General features: G+C 47.1%; 1 protein-coding gene across 2 annotated transcripts in view; it reads right to left on the bottom strand.

Moving 5' to 3' along the window:
- The window catches only part of LYRM4 (LYR motif containing 4), a 106,909-nt gene that overhangs the window by 70,891 nt on the left and 22,777 nt on the right, over positions 1-13,241 (bottom strand). For both annotated transcript variants that reach the window (XM_072945738.1, XM_072945739.1), the window contains exon 2: positions 6,133-6,253. In XM_072945738.1, the coding sequence (XP_072801839.1) occupies positions 6,133-6,253 (121 nt within the window). The remainder of the gene's footprint in view (positions 1-6,132; positions 6,254-13,241) is intronic.

The following is a 13,241-nucleotide window of genomic DNA, read 5'->3' as shown; positions in this document are numbered from 1 at the left end:
CCTCCCAGAAGACGTGGCCTGTTTCTCTGTCAGCCTGGGAGGAGGCCTTTCTGCACAAGCACAGCTCGAACAGACTCTGATTACTGGGAAGGACATGTGGGCGGGTGGCAGGGAAAGGTCTCCAGCGACGGGCGCTGCAGGGACCGCCTGGTGGTGGGAGCACGGTCAGCGCTGCGGCCTCAGATCCACGGGGAAACCGGAGCCAGCACTTCTTAAATAAGGTGGCCGAACTCGACCATTTTCAGACTGTGGCCTTTGTAGTTTGTTTTCTTTTGAAGGCAGAGAGGGTGAGAGAATTTCTGAGGAATGATAATGGAGCCCAGGCCCTGGGGGTAAACTATTTATGAGCCTACAGAGGGGACCCGCGACCTTCTAATGAGTCTGAAATGACAACTAGGAAAAGGAACACCCATCGCGCCCTCTTCTCTCATCACCAGCATGTTACCTTTGGTGGAGATAAGGCCACGGGGCGGGACCCCTTCTCTGAGAACTGGCTAAAGAGCGGGAACAGGTGTGGGCCCATAATCCTCCTAGATGTGCGTCTTTGGGAGAACTATTCAAACACGCCGGGTCTGAATCTCCTCATCTAACCGTGAGGACAAAAGCGCCCTCCTCACAAGGCTGCTGGGAGAAGCTGTCGGGAGAGAAGGCGTTCAAAGCGCTCGTGCAGGACACAGTGCCAGTGCGTAGAGAAGGCGTGACAACCAACACTGATGACCAGCCCCCCACCCCCCACCAGCATAAAATCACCCCTTGACTGCCGTGGTGAGCAAGGCAAACACGCACCCTGCCCAAGACCGCACAGTAAGCTCCCGTGGCGGCGACGTCACCGGACTCAGCTGTTCATGTCTGCTCCCACTTCAGGTGCTTCACAAAGGAAGAGCTCTTCAAGGAATTCAAGACAGAACAGCTCTGGGAAACTGCACTAGTAGACTGATCTCCTAGACTAGATGTGAGAAGGGCAGACAACACCACAAAAATTCCCAAATGCAACTCGGGAAAAGCTTTCTAGAAGCAGCAATTCTGCATGAGCTCTTCTGAACACAAGAGCACACGGAAGAACTATTATTGCGTATGAAACATGCAGAGGGAGCCGGGCTTCTTCCGCAAAGAAAGTGGAGTCTCGCTTGGTCATGTCAGTCTTGGGGGACGAAGCAAGGTTACTGGGCGAGCTCCAGCTGAGGGGCGTTCCTTCCATAAGAACACCAGCTGGGGAATGACCACTGCACCAGACTAGGGGAAATAGCAGGGTTTCTAGGAAGAGCAGAGAGGAAGTCAGTTTAAATCTTGTATGAAGAAGTCTTTTTAGAGCTGCAGAGGAACTACGTATTGAGCAGGCTGAAAAAGATAACTCCCCCGTAGGCCAAGCTATAAAGCTAAACCATCCTTCTCCTTGTCCTGCTTTCTCACACTTTCTCAGGAGGCTGGGGAGATTTTTATTGCTGCTGAAAGAATTCATATATCCCAAAGACAGAGGGTTCACTTAGGGGGCAATTCTAGTCATTGTACTTAAATGGATGTTGACTTCCCGAGGATGTTTATTCAACTCCAATACAGAGAGCATACATCTCCTTTGCCTCTGACTGCATTATTCTTATTTTTAAAATATGTAGATTGATCCTTTGCTCTAATCTTAGTTAATCTATATAAGCAGAGGGGAAAGTAGGGCTGGGATATGCTTTCAAACTGTACGTTTCTGTTCCATTAAAGGTGGGAACAGATGGGCTCCAGAACGGGAAGCATGGCTTTGTCTCGAAAAGAGTCAGAGTGAGAAGGGACTTCTGTGAGGTTCTGATGGACCGCTTAGTTCTATCCCAACTCTGCCTCCAGAAGGCTTATAAAATCAATTCATAATTATACGGCATAGAGCGGGTGCTCGATAAATATCTAGGGAAAGAAGCTGTAGGTGTGGAACTGCAAAACACACTGTGCGTACGATTTCTCCCACAGATCGTGTTTGACGTCGCTCGGAAGTCAGCCAGGGAGCAAGGAGAAGTTAAATCAAATAAAAACCGGTATTAACATGAAGGTGGAGCCTAGGAAAGCATTTCAGCCCTACTTTCCCCATCAGTCATCACATTATTGCTCTTCAAATCCTATTTCATTTTCTGGGAAAGAAAATGTCCTGCTCAGAGGTATGCTTTAGTTCTGGTGACATATCTTCTACCAGAAAGGAAGGCTCATAGCAGAGGTACCAGCAACATTACTAAAAGAGCTGTTCAGTTTTCCTTTTAGCAGAGAGGTCAGACCAAGAGAAGTTTTCGGAATTTACGACGGCATAAATACACGGCTGGCTTACAACTTTGCTCATGTACAGCCCAAACTCTGGAGAGTTAAGATCTTGGTGAAAAATGGTCAAGTCAAGGTGAGCATAGAGTAATTTACTCTGAAATGCACCAGCGGTTTCTGCAGATATTCAAGCAGGGGACAGATGTTTCCATGAAATGTGGAACCACAGCATTTCAGAACTGGAAGCAGCCTCAGGAACTACCGTACAATCCTTGGATTTTACAGGCAGGAAACCGAAGGCTCATAGTACAAAGCACTCGTTCAAGTTTCCTGCCTTCAAATACCAGTCAGTGTCTGAAGCATTTAATTTTATTTTTCCTAATTAAGAAAAAAAATTGATGACTAGCTATACAATTCTTTTTGGAGGGGGAGGAAGAATTTTGTGTGTGTGTGTGAAAAACAACTCACAAAAAGTTACCATCTTAACCATTTTTAGGCATATAGTTCTGGAGTGTTAAGTACTTCACAATGTTGTAAGATGGATCTCTAGAACTTTTCACCCTGAAAAACTGAAACTTACCCACGAAACACGAACTCCCCTCTCCCCTCCCCTAACACCTGGCAGCAAACCTACCACTTTCCATCACTGTGAGTCTGACTCCTTTAGGTACTTGGTGTAAGTGGCGTCATTTGGTACTGGTCCTCTTGTGTCTGGCTTAGTTCACTGAGCATAAAGTCCTCTAGGTCTGTCCATATTGTAGCACGTGTGAGAATTCCCTTCCTCGTGAGGGCTGAGTAATATTCCATTGTACATAAATACTACCTTTTGTTTATCCATTTATGTCGGTGGAAATTTGGGATGCTGCCACCTCTTGGATACTGTGAATAACGTCTAATTCTGCTCATGGATATTAAATGCCCCCAGTGGAGGGACTGACTTTCTTTTACTCCATCAAAACAACTGCCAAGGAGAGAGTCCCTGAAATTGACAAGACTGTTCTTCAGCTGACAGTGTACGTGAGGACAGGCAGAGCACTGTCACTTCCCCCACAAGACCTAAAGATGGGACACTGTCACCTTTCCACGGCTGCCCCAAAGGATGACCTCACTTCAGCTCGTCTGACTGCCACATGGGCGCCAGCACAGCCGCTGCGGGGACTGTAAAGATGGAGCTTGTCAATGGCCACTAGCTTCTCAGCTCACGACAAGCACATTCGAAAGTTAGCAGGGGACATTTCCTTTGAACAGTCATTTAAACACTAAACCATCAAACAGCAAATGAAAATAAAAAATTTGGTTTCAGAGACTCTCATTTGTTACCACTCTAAATGCCAATAAATTGGACAAACTACTTTGCTTTTAGTATTCTACAAAAATGATAATTAAGTGTAAGCTAAACACTGCAAACGCTTCATCTTACACACACACTCAGGTTAACAAAAAGTCTGCTGCCCGTGATAGCAACCCCTTTCTAGTACCTTTAGGGGTTGTCCATCGTGTGCTCTTAATGGCTTACAACAGTAGGTTCACAGTCCTGGGTCTGGCACAGCCACTATTTGAACTGCTTCATTGAGAAAAAAAAAAAAAAGCAACAGACTAGCTTAGGAACAATCAATGTGGTATGGAATCTTGTCACCACTAAAAAGCTGCTGGTAAAACTGGTACATCATTCCAGCACCTTGCTGTTATCCAGGATTAGAAGATGTAATGCCCAGTTTATCTTCTCACTGTGTAATTACAGCTACAGCAATGATGTATTTCTTCATCCAGATAACTTAGCTACAGGTAACCTTGCTTTGCTGGATGCAGTCCTTTGACACGGGTATACTCCATCACTAGCAGAGTAAACACACATTATTTGGATGTAAATTTAGTGCTCAAAGCACTAGCCTACATAAATCCATGGCGGGGAACTGTCACCCAGGTTTGCTGCTTTGTGAGGACCAAGAAGAGGATGCACAGTAATGAACACTGACGGCACCACACAGCTGTAAACCTACCCAAACTTCGCACAGGTATTTCAGTCTTCACCAGGCTTGAAGAAAAAGTTGCTACCCCATTTAAGATTTAGCTGAATATTCCTGAAGTCAGAATCTTAATTCATGTATTCAAGCAGCTCTTCTCACACTATAGAAACAAGCCTGAAACTGCTCTGTTCCTGTGGCTGCAGAGTGTCCCGTCCCCACTGTCTCTTCCATTTCTCCCTCTCCCCCAGACACGTGGCTGTTAGGCTCGGTATGTAACTCTATTTCTGAATGATCAGAACTGTATTTCAAAGTGCTTGGGAAGTGTCTTCTCTTTGATGAACACAATCTCTGGGCGACCCGTGGCTCCAGAGCCTGAGTCTGTTTTGTGTGGATTCACCAGGGATGTCTGATGAGAGCCAGTCTATCCCCTGACCCCTCCCCCCTTTTTTAGCATTTCAAACCAAGAAGGGACACAGACAATTACACAACAGGAGAAATGGTGGCACAGATTACTTCCAGGTCCCTTTTCTAAGCTGTTTCTACTCTGAGCAACTTTACACTAAAAGATGAAACCAGTCTGTTTTGGAGGTGCTCGCCAGCGTCTGCATGGGAAAGTGCCAAAGAACTGACTCTTTCTGAGTTTATGCAAAATAAGGACGCAGGCTGCTTGTTTCTCCAAGTCCCAGTGCTAAAGGAGCCCATAAAATTCAACCACTGATGCCTGGAAAACGCCATCGTTCTGGAGGTTTTAAAATGGCAACTCATTTATCCGCCACCATCAACACATATATGCAAATGTGCAGACCAGTTTCTTTTTCTAACTATCCTATTACTAACTTTTCGTGCTCTTAGCTAAGACCATTTCCTAGGCTTGTCTGAATGTGGTAAAGCTATTCCATTGCTAGATAACTCAAGGAGGCCAGTCTGAAATGTTATTCTGGAAGGGACTGTTTCATGATGTAGGCAAAATAACAAGATTGCCAACCTCGACGTAAAAGGAAAGCTCATTTTTAATATTCCTTCTATTTTAAATTGTTTGGAGTCAAGCATGAAGAAGGGTCAGGGGTATTAACGTACATCCGGGACACACAGGTCACACATTCTGACACGACACAGTGACAGCCATGCTGGCGTCTGCCGACGACGCTGAAGGAGCCCTTTCCAGAAGCCTGGCGGACTCAGGACAGCGGCAGGGTTCCCTCCGCGCCTCCCAGCCCTGCTCCAAGTCAGAGAGGAAAAAGAATGGAGACAGAAATGGAGCTTATGCTGTGACTGTTGCTAAATCAAAGAAAAACAGTGAAAAGGAAGGTTTTTCAGAGGGTGAGAAATCAACCGACAGCAGGCTACGCGGCCCGTGGCTCTGCTCAGCCGTGCGGAGCCCGCGTGCCCCACACCGCCCACGAGGCCACAAGCCGCGGCGGGCCCGGGGCGCCGGAACCCCAGCGGCGGTGCTCCCCGACCCGCGCCTCAGACACACCTGCCGCGCCAACAGAATTCAGGCTCATCACCAAGAAGCGCGTCTTCAAGAAAAGGGTAACGTTACCTTGAATTATGATTTGAAAACACCAAGAAAAGTCGAATGTACTTACATTCTTTGACATACGTCCACATGTCAGTGTGTAATCCATCTAACAAGGGACAACAGTGTTTGCAAGTTTTCCATACTTAAAGCATCAACGTCTAGTAAACTGTGGGAACTCGGCCTCCCGGAAGGATGCATTCCCTGGGAATTCTGGAGAGCTGGAATTTCCTTTATGTACTCTTTGATTCAGTAATATAACAGGTCATCTTTCTTTGTCTACTTGAATAAGAGGAAGAGAGTTTCATGTTCCCGTGGTGCAAATCATAAACACCAGAAGCCACGCTGTCCAATCCAGGGGGACATGTCAAAGCTTACAGCTCTTAATGAAAACAGTGTATCACTGACGCAGCTTACCTGTCGGCGGATTATCTCAAGGTCTCTCTTGGCTTTATTCACTAGGGCTTGGATTTCTACAGGATCCTTTACATTCTTATTTTCTCTGAAGGCATCTCTTATCCTCCTGATGGCGTAGGTTCTAAACAAATTCAGGGGGAAAAAAGGTGTCAGTGTCTGAAGTGATGCTGAATGAACTCAAACTTGTTTCCTTAGGAATCGACTGTCTGCTACTCCCCTGTGGACAATCAGCCCTGCTCCTGGCTCTTGGGACAGGCCCATCCATTACTAGCCTGGGATGACTAAGCAAACAGATTTGGGGAAATAAATCTTCTCCCAGCAAGACACATGTAAATGGCAAAGCGCTACTGAAATGCTGCTTAGATTCCTGGTTCTTCAGAGTTACTCTCGGGCTGGCTTCCCCCAGTTACCACGATAACTGCACCGTCAACGCAGAGACAAAGCGACAAGCGGGAGGGCAGCGAAGCACCACACGTGCAGGCACTGAGGCATGACCAAGGCCACGCTCGGTCAGGTCTCCCACCAGACCGTCCTCGGCCCCTCTCGTGTAACACGACACGCAGGGATCCCACCACAGACGAAAGTGGAGATCACACCAAGATGCTGTGCCCCATCTTTAAAGTGCACACCCGTGCAGGTGCATAACACGCCCCTACCCCCAGCATTCAGTACATGTGGTTCAGGATGGCGGCTTATGAGGGCGCCTTCCAAATCAGACGGACCTGGGTTTGAACTCTTTCCAGGTCCTGCTGTTTGTGAGAACTTGGGCGGCCTTCTTAACACAAGCCCGCTTCCTCCTCTGTCAAACAGGCATCGTAACACCCACCTCTCAGGGCTGGGGGAGGAGTAAGCTTCACATGCATGTCTGGAGTCTGGTGTAGAAGTGGTCTGTCCGGGGGGACTCACACCTGACAGCCACGTGCTCTCCTTGCTGATCTCCTAATGCAGTGGGCACACCCCCCTCACGTCACAGAGCCCTCCTGTGGCCTGCACCCCCAGGGTCACACACACCCGTGTGAAGTGTGGATAAGCCGACACAGCAGACGGTTCAGAAGTCCGTAACCTACACACTCCCAGGCTCGCAGAGGGATGGCCTTAAGCCCCACGCCCACCACATCTTCACCACATTCAAACAAGGACTAAGGAGACGCCGTTCAAGTCAGACACACTGTGGTGATCTGCAGTCTTTTTATGATCTCAGATCGCTCTGCATTTTCCTTTAAATACAAGCTGAAGAATCCATGGGAAACTATTAGGTAGTTCCATTTAGAAACAGGAGAATGGAAAGAGAAGCAAAGAAATGCGGGGAGGGGAGGGCCATTTCCATGGGAGCTGGGGGAGGTGGGGACATCTCACTGAGAAATCTTACTTTAGGGGGCTAACTCTGCTTTAGATAAGCCTTTCTAGAGTAAAAAGAAAATTTTAATTCGAAATTCAAATATCAGGTCCCTTTGCATTGAAAAGCAAGAGTAAAATGGAATCTTGCAACATGAAGAACCAGAAAGGAGAAAAGAAGACAGCTGGGGCAGCTGCACGTGCAGGATGTAAGCCGTGGGGGAGACCCTCATCCTGACCCCGTGGGGACCAACTGCAGCATCTAGATGCGCAGTATCTACTCAGGGCCATGACGCTTGGACATGAACACATACAGATTTACACAGGTTTTCCTCACGTGCAGCTGCTACCCTGACAAGCGCTCAGGCAGCGTCTGACGCACGTTCCTGCACGGCGTGCCCGCTATTCCCGCGGCACAGCATCACGGCTCTTCCTCACACCCACACACTCCTCCAGCACAGTCTCTTTTCGGTGGTGATGGGAACAGAGAAGGGAACAAAATAATTTAACTCTAATATTTTGTTCCATTTGCGGAATTGGTTTTCTAACAGGAATTTGCCTCAGGGAATCATCCGCTGTTTTAATTCTTCATTCGGGATGCTGCATGGACTTTTTGGAAAAGTCAAATGGGCCACAGCAGTCATTACTGAATTCCTTTTTCTGAAAGCTAGCAACCAGCCTAGAATAGCTTGGAAAAAAGGGAGTATGTCTTAGACTGCGGAGACCCAAGTTCTCCCAAAGTGCAAGGAAATCAGAAACAGCTGCAGACGCTCGACAGCTCACATCAGCTGAGCTCAAGGTCAGGGTTCCAGACGTTCTGCTGTGCACTCGTCTCCCCAGATGTCCGAAGTCTATGCCTAAATGAACGAAGCACTCCACCTTCCAGTTAACCGAGTCAACAGCAACCAGAAGCCGTCATTCAGATGCCGGCTGCACCATGGACGTGAGCGACGCAACGCTCCCCGCCTCCCCTGCTTGCTCGTCCTTCTCCTCCCCCGTCTAGAACACAAGGTGCTTCTCTTGCCCCAAGAGATGACAGCATCCGAGCGCAGAGGAACAAACCGCTGCTGCATGAACAGTTTTCAGTTACATGATGCTTGTTGCAGCTGATCATAATTCTGTGAAGGTGATCACAAATCGGGCTGAATCTGCACATTTTGTAAGAAAGGGCTAACCACCAATGATTTCAATCCTGTCTGTCCTGGTTTTTACCATTTGCATTTTTTTCACCGCTGCCAAGGTAAACCATTTATCCTCCAACACATTCTTGCTATCAGCCTCTTGATTGTATCACTGAGTAAGAACATTTCAGAGAAAAATGAGCAGGTGCTGTCAGGAGGATGCAGCCAGCTGTTCCCCAAGGCCTCAGATGAGTCAGATGTGTTTGAAATAAGACAAAACATTAACACATCAAGGGCAGGAGAACTGCAACAGGTCCCGCCGGTGAGAAAAGCCGGCGTCCGCAGAGACAGGCGGCGATGCTGCTCCCACAGCCCCTGCCCGCTCTGCCCTCCTGAAGCTCTGCAGTTTCGCAGTGCTTCTGTGTGCGGGAGAGCCGTGTGGCTTCTCTTCTCCGCCCCGCCTTTGCCCTCCGGTCCACCAACAGACCTCCAGGGGACACAGGCTCTTCTACTGGCTCTCCTCTCACCACTGCAAAGACCAAACTCCTTTGTGAGATTCTTCCAGCCATTCCGGGGCCCCTGGTGCAAAGCAGGAAAGCTCCGTGGTACCTGAGGTCCTCCTTCACCTTCCTTCTTCCCAGAACCACTGTCAGCCAAATGCAGGCCGGAAAGGTCACAGCCACCCAGTACCCGGAGGCTCAAGTGGGCTCTGCTGTGCACAAGGAGTGACCCCGACACCGGCTGAGGTGATACCCCTCACTGCTGCCATCCTTCATCACCACCCCACGTGCTGGTTCCTCTGCTTACGCATCCTCTGAAAACACCTGTGCTTCCTCCTCCTTCCCCCAATCCCAAGTCAAGTGTCCCACTAGCAAAACACTCAGCCTGCTCTGCTGGCCTTTTAGGGCCACCTCCTTCAACTGCTGGGAAGGATGTCCTCCGTCTACTCAGAGCTGCCTGCCCCGGAAGACGTGCTTCCTTCGCAGCCTTTAGGAGGAAGCTGCCTTGTTCTGCCTCCAGGTTTCTCAGGGCAGAGGGGAGCGTGTCCTGGGGTCCTGTTCTGCACCATCTGTTCACCCTTATGCATCTTTGAGGCCCCGCGACCTAATGGAACCATGTCGCGTGCCTCCAAGACCCTGCTCACTTCTTGCGGTCAAGTCTCGAGATTCATCAAGCCTTAACATATAAAGGGCACTCTGCACACAAGGCCACCACCTTTAGGTAACAATAAATTATCATAATTTTTAGTAAAATAAGATCTTTTGAAGTCCATAATTTTTATAATGAGGTGATGACCGTGTTTGCAAACTTTTACTGAGGTATCCACATTTGCTTCAGGGGTGCCGAGTTCTGCAGCTGGCTGGCTTCTCCTCTTATTCTTTAGATCTCCTAACCACTTCTTCCTCATCTTCCTTGTGGGCTTGTCTTACTCTGCCACCTCTTACTGCTTATATTCTCTCGGGCTCCTTATTGGACCTCTTTCCTTTTTAATAAAGTGCCCTCCAGTAATTGCATCTAGCTCAAGGTTTCAACTGTGATATACATACAGACACACACACACATATATATATGCCATTGGCTCCCAAACCTTTTTCTAGCTCACACCTCCTTTCTGAGTTCCGAATCCATATAACCCAACTGCCTTTCAGACTTGCCAACAAAAGGCACCTCGTGTACCCACTACAGATTCTCTCCCCGAACACTTCCAAATCTGAAGTTACCATTTTTCCTTCCCTTCCCCTCCACGGCCAGTACTTTCTTCCCAGGTAGGAGCCTCCTCAGACAGCCAACTGTCAGACATAGGGGGATTCATCCTAAATTCCATCCTTTCCTGTAATTCCTTATATTCAAACAAGCACAAAGTCTTACTGTTTCAACCTTCTATGTCCTTCTGAATCATCTTCCACTTTTTCAAACCCTCAGCCCTAATCCTGTCCAGGGTCTTATCTCAGACTAATGCAAGAGCCTTGGGCCTGTGATGGGTGTTGGTGTGCAGTGTACAATAAAGTGGATAGGAACACCAAAGGAGAAGAAGCTCAAGGACCACTTGAAGGTCAGAAGGACTCTGGGTAGACAGAGTGAGGAACAGCAGAGAGCTTCCTTCTTAGGAAGGTAAGCTCCCACTAGAATGGACGCCCCACACTGGAAGGGCTTCCACCTTTCCAGTTTGCCACTGCATCTAAAGTGCCTGGCTCAGAGAGGAGCTCAACAAACACTTTCTGACTAAATGAATTTATCAAAATACACCAGAGACCTTCCAGAAAAACACTAACAATCAGCAAGGAAAACATAACAGAGTGAAACACTGAGAAAGACATAGAATGAAAAGGGTTTGCAGCACAAAGACTGAATTAACCTCCAAAAGGGAATGACTACAAATTCACAATAAGAATTCACTGAAGAAATATGCACGGAGTATCTGTCACCTAAGCACGGTGCAAGGTGGCGGTCCGCAAGGTGACTGGCCTTGGGGGCCGCTGGAGGGCGAAGCTGCACCTGAAGAGGCGGGAGGGGAAGCAGAAAACCAGTGAGAAGGGAATGGAGTGAGGAGGTAACGTTACTGTCCGAACACCCACTCTGGAAACCAAAGCCTCTCAGGTTTGGGGGCAGCGGTACATAAAACCGATCACATGCTTCCCTGCTGAAAACTCCTAGTGGTTTTCTGTTATCTTCAGGATAAGGTCAAAGGCATCAGCATGGATGGCTGCTTACTCCTGTTCATCATCCCACCCAGTCAAGCACCACTTCCAGCAGGAACTACCAGCTCCAGCCCTGCGGGCAGACTCGGGAGTTCTCCTCCAGGCAGGCCTGCTATTTCTCCACACGTGGGGGTCCTTCTCCAGCCTGGTTTCCTGGGTAACTCCTACTCGTCCTTAAAGCCCCAACCCAGTTAGAAACAAATATGACAAAAGATTAATATCCTTAGCATATAAATAGCACATATAAATCAAGCAGAAGGACACAAGGACCACAGTAAACAAATGAGCAAGAGGCATGGGCCAATAATTCACAAGCGAGCACAGAGTGCCTACATTTGGAAAGACAGGTGGTATAAATACAAGACTGTTCAGCCTCAGTCATAATCAAAGAAGTGTGTACGTAACCAGGTATAATTTTCTGTCCATCAAATTAGGAGGGTTTCTAAAAAGTAAAGGGCACGAACAGCCTGCTGGTGGGATAGAAAATGTACTTCCTGTGGGGAAAGTACCATCATGATGTATAATCATGTTCACAATCTTTCATTCACTAATTCTATATAGTGACCCTACAAAAACAACCTAAAATATGTACAAAGATGTATTCAGAAAGATATTCGTTACAGATTGTTTATAAGCATTGAAAATAGAAGCTTAAATGCTCAACAATGGAGGAGTGGCTAAGTAAATTATGACATTATGCAGCTTTTAAGAGAGATGCTTCAAAAACCTCAGAGGTCGCAGGTCCTAAAGCCAGAGGTAAAGACTGTAAGGAGAACTACCGGTCTCCTTCCCGCTCCAGACCCTCTGCTCTCTCGACCCAGCCGCAGTCGGCACCTCCCTGGGTAGCCTCCCAGAGATACCAGGTTCACGTTAAAATGCTGTGCACGTATTTCTCAAGTCCTGAGTTCTGAACACGTTGTGCACCTCTGAGTCTTGAATTAAAATACAGCTGAGCAGTCATTTCCCATCAGTACAAATGAGCTGACCCACAGCTGTGCGGTGTCCCACCAAACGCACAAATTAGAGTCCTTTCAGTGGGTCCCTTATTAGTGGGTATTTAGGTTGTTTCCAATCTTGCTGTTACAACCAATATCCTTGTTTACCGTAGCCTCACGTGCATGTGTGTCTGTGGGATCAGTGCGTAGAAGCAGAACTGGTAGGGCAAAGGATATGTGTACTTGTGCTTTTGGTAAAATACTGCCTGAGTTCTCTCTGCAGAGGGACCAGTCTATACTTCCACCAGCAACGTGTAAGTTGCTTGTGTTCAACACCACTGCTAACACGTGTCATCAAACTTCCTGGTCTTTGCAAAACTGACAGATGCAAAACAGCCTCTCATTTCACCTTTTTTTTTTTTACATTTTTTTATTGAGTAATAGTCATTTTACAGTGTTGTATCAAATTCTAGTGTAGAGCACAATTTTTCAGTTATACATGAACATATATATATTCATTGTCTTTTTTTTTTTTTGCTGTGAGCTACCACAAGATCTTGTATATATTTCCCTGTGCTATATACAGTATAATCTTGTTTATCTATTCTGCATTTTAAAATCCCAGTCTGTCCCTTCCCATCCCCTGGGGTCCCCTTGGCAACCACAAGTTTGTCTTCTAAGTCTATGAGTCTGTTTCTGTTTTGTATTTATTTATTTATTTATTTACTTACTTACTTACTTACTTACTTACTTACTTACTTACTTATTTATTTTAGATTCTTCATATGAGCGATCTCATATGGTATTTTTCTTTCTCTTTCTGGCTTACTTCACTTAGAATGACATTCTCCAGGAACATCCATGTTGCTGCAAATGGAGTTGTCGGTTTTTGTGGCTGAATAGTATTCCATTGTATAAATCTACCACATCTTCTTTATTCAGTCATCTGTTGATGGACATTTAGGATGTTTCCATGTCTTGGCTATTATAAATAGTGCGGCTATGAACATTGGGGTGCA

This window comes from Vicugna pacos, chromosome 20, assembly GCF_048564905.1.
Source record: "Vicugna pacos chromosome 20, VicPac4, whole genome shotgun sequence".
Taxonomy (NCBI): Eukaryota; Metazoa; Chordata; class Mammalia; order Artiodactyla; family Camelidae; genus Vicugna; species Vicugna pacos.
Note: the sequence above shows the minus strand (reverse complement) of the source record. Positions and strands in the feature narration are given on the sequence as shown.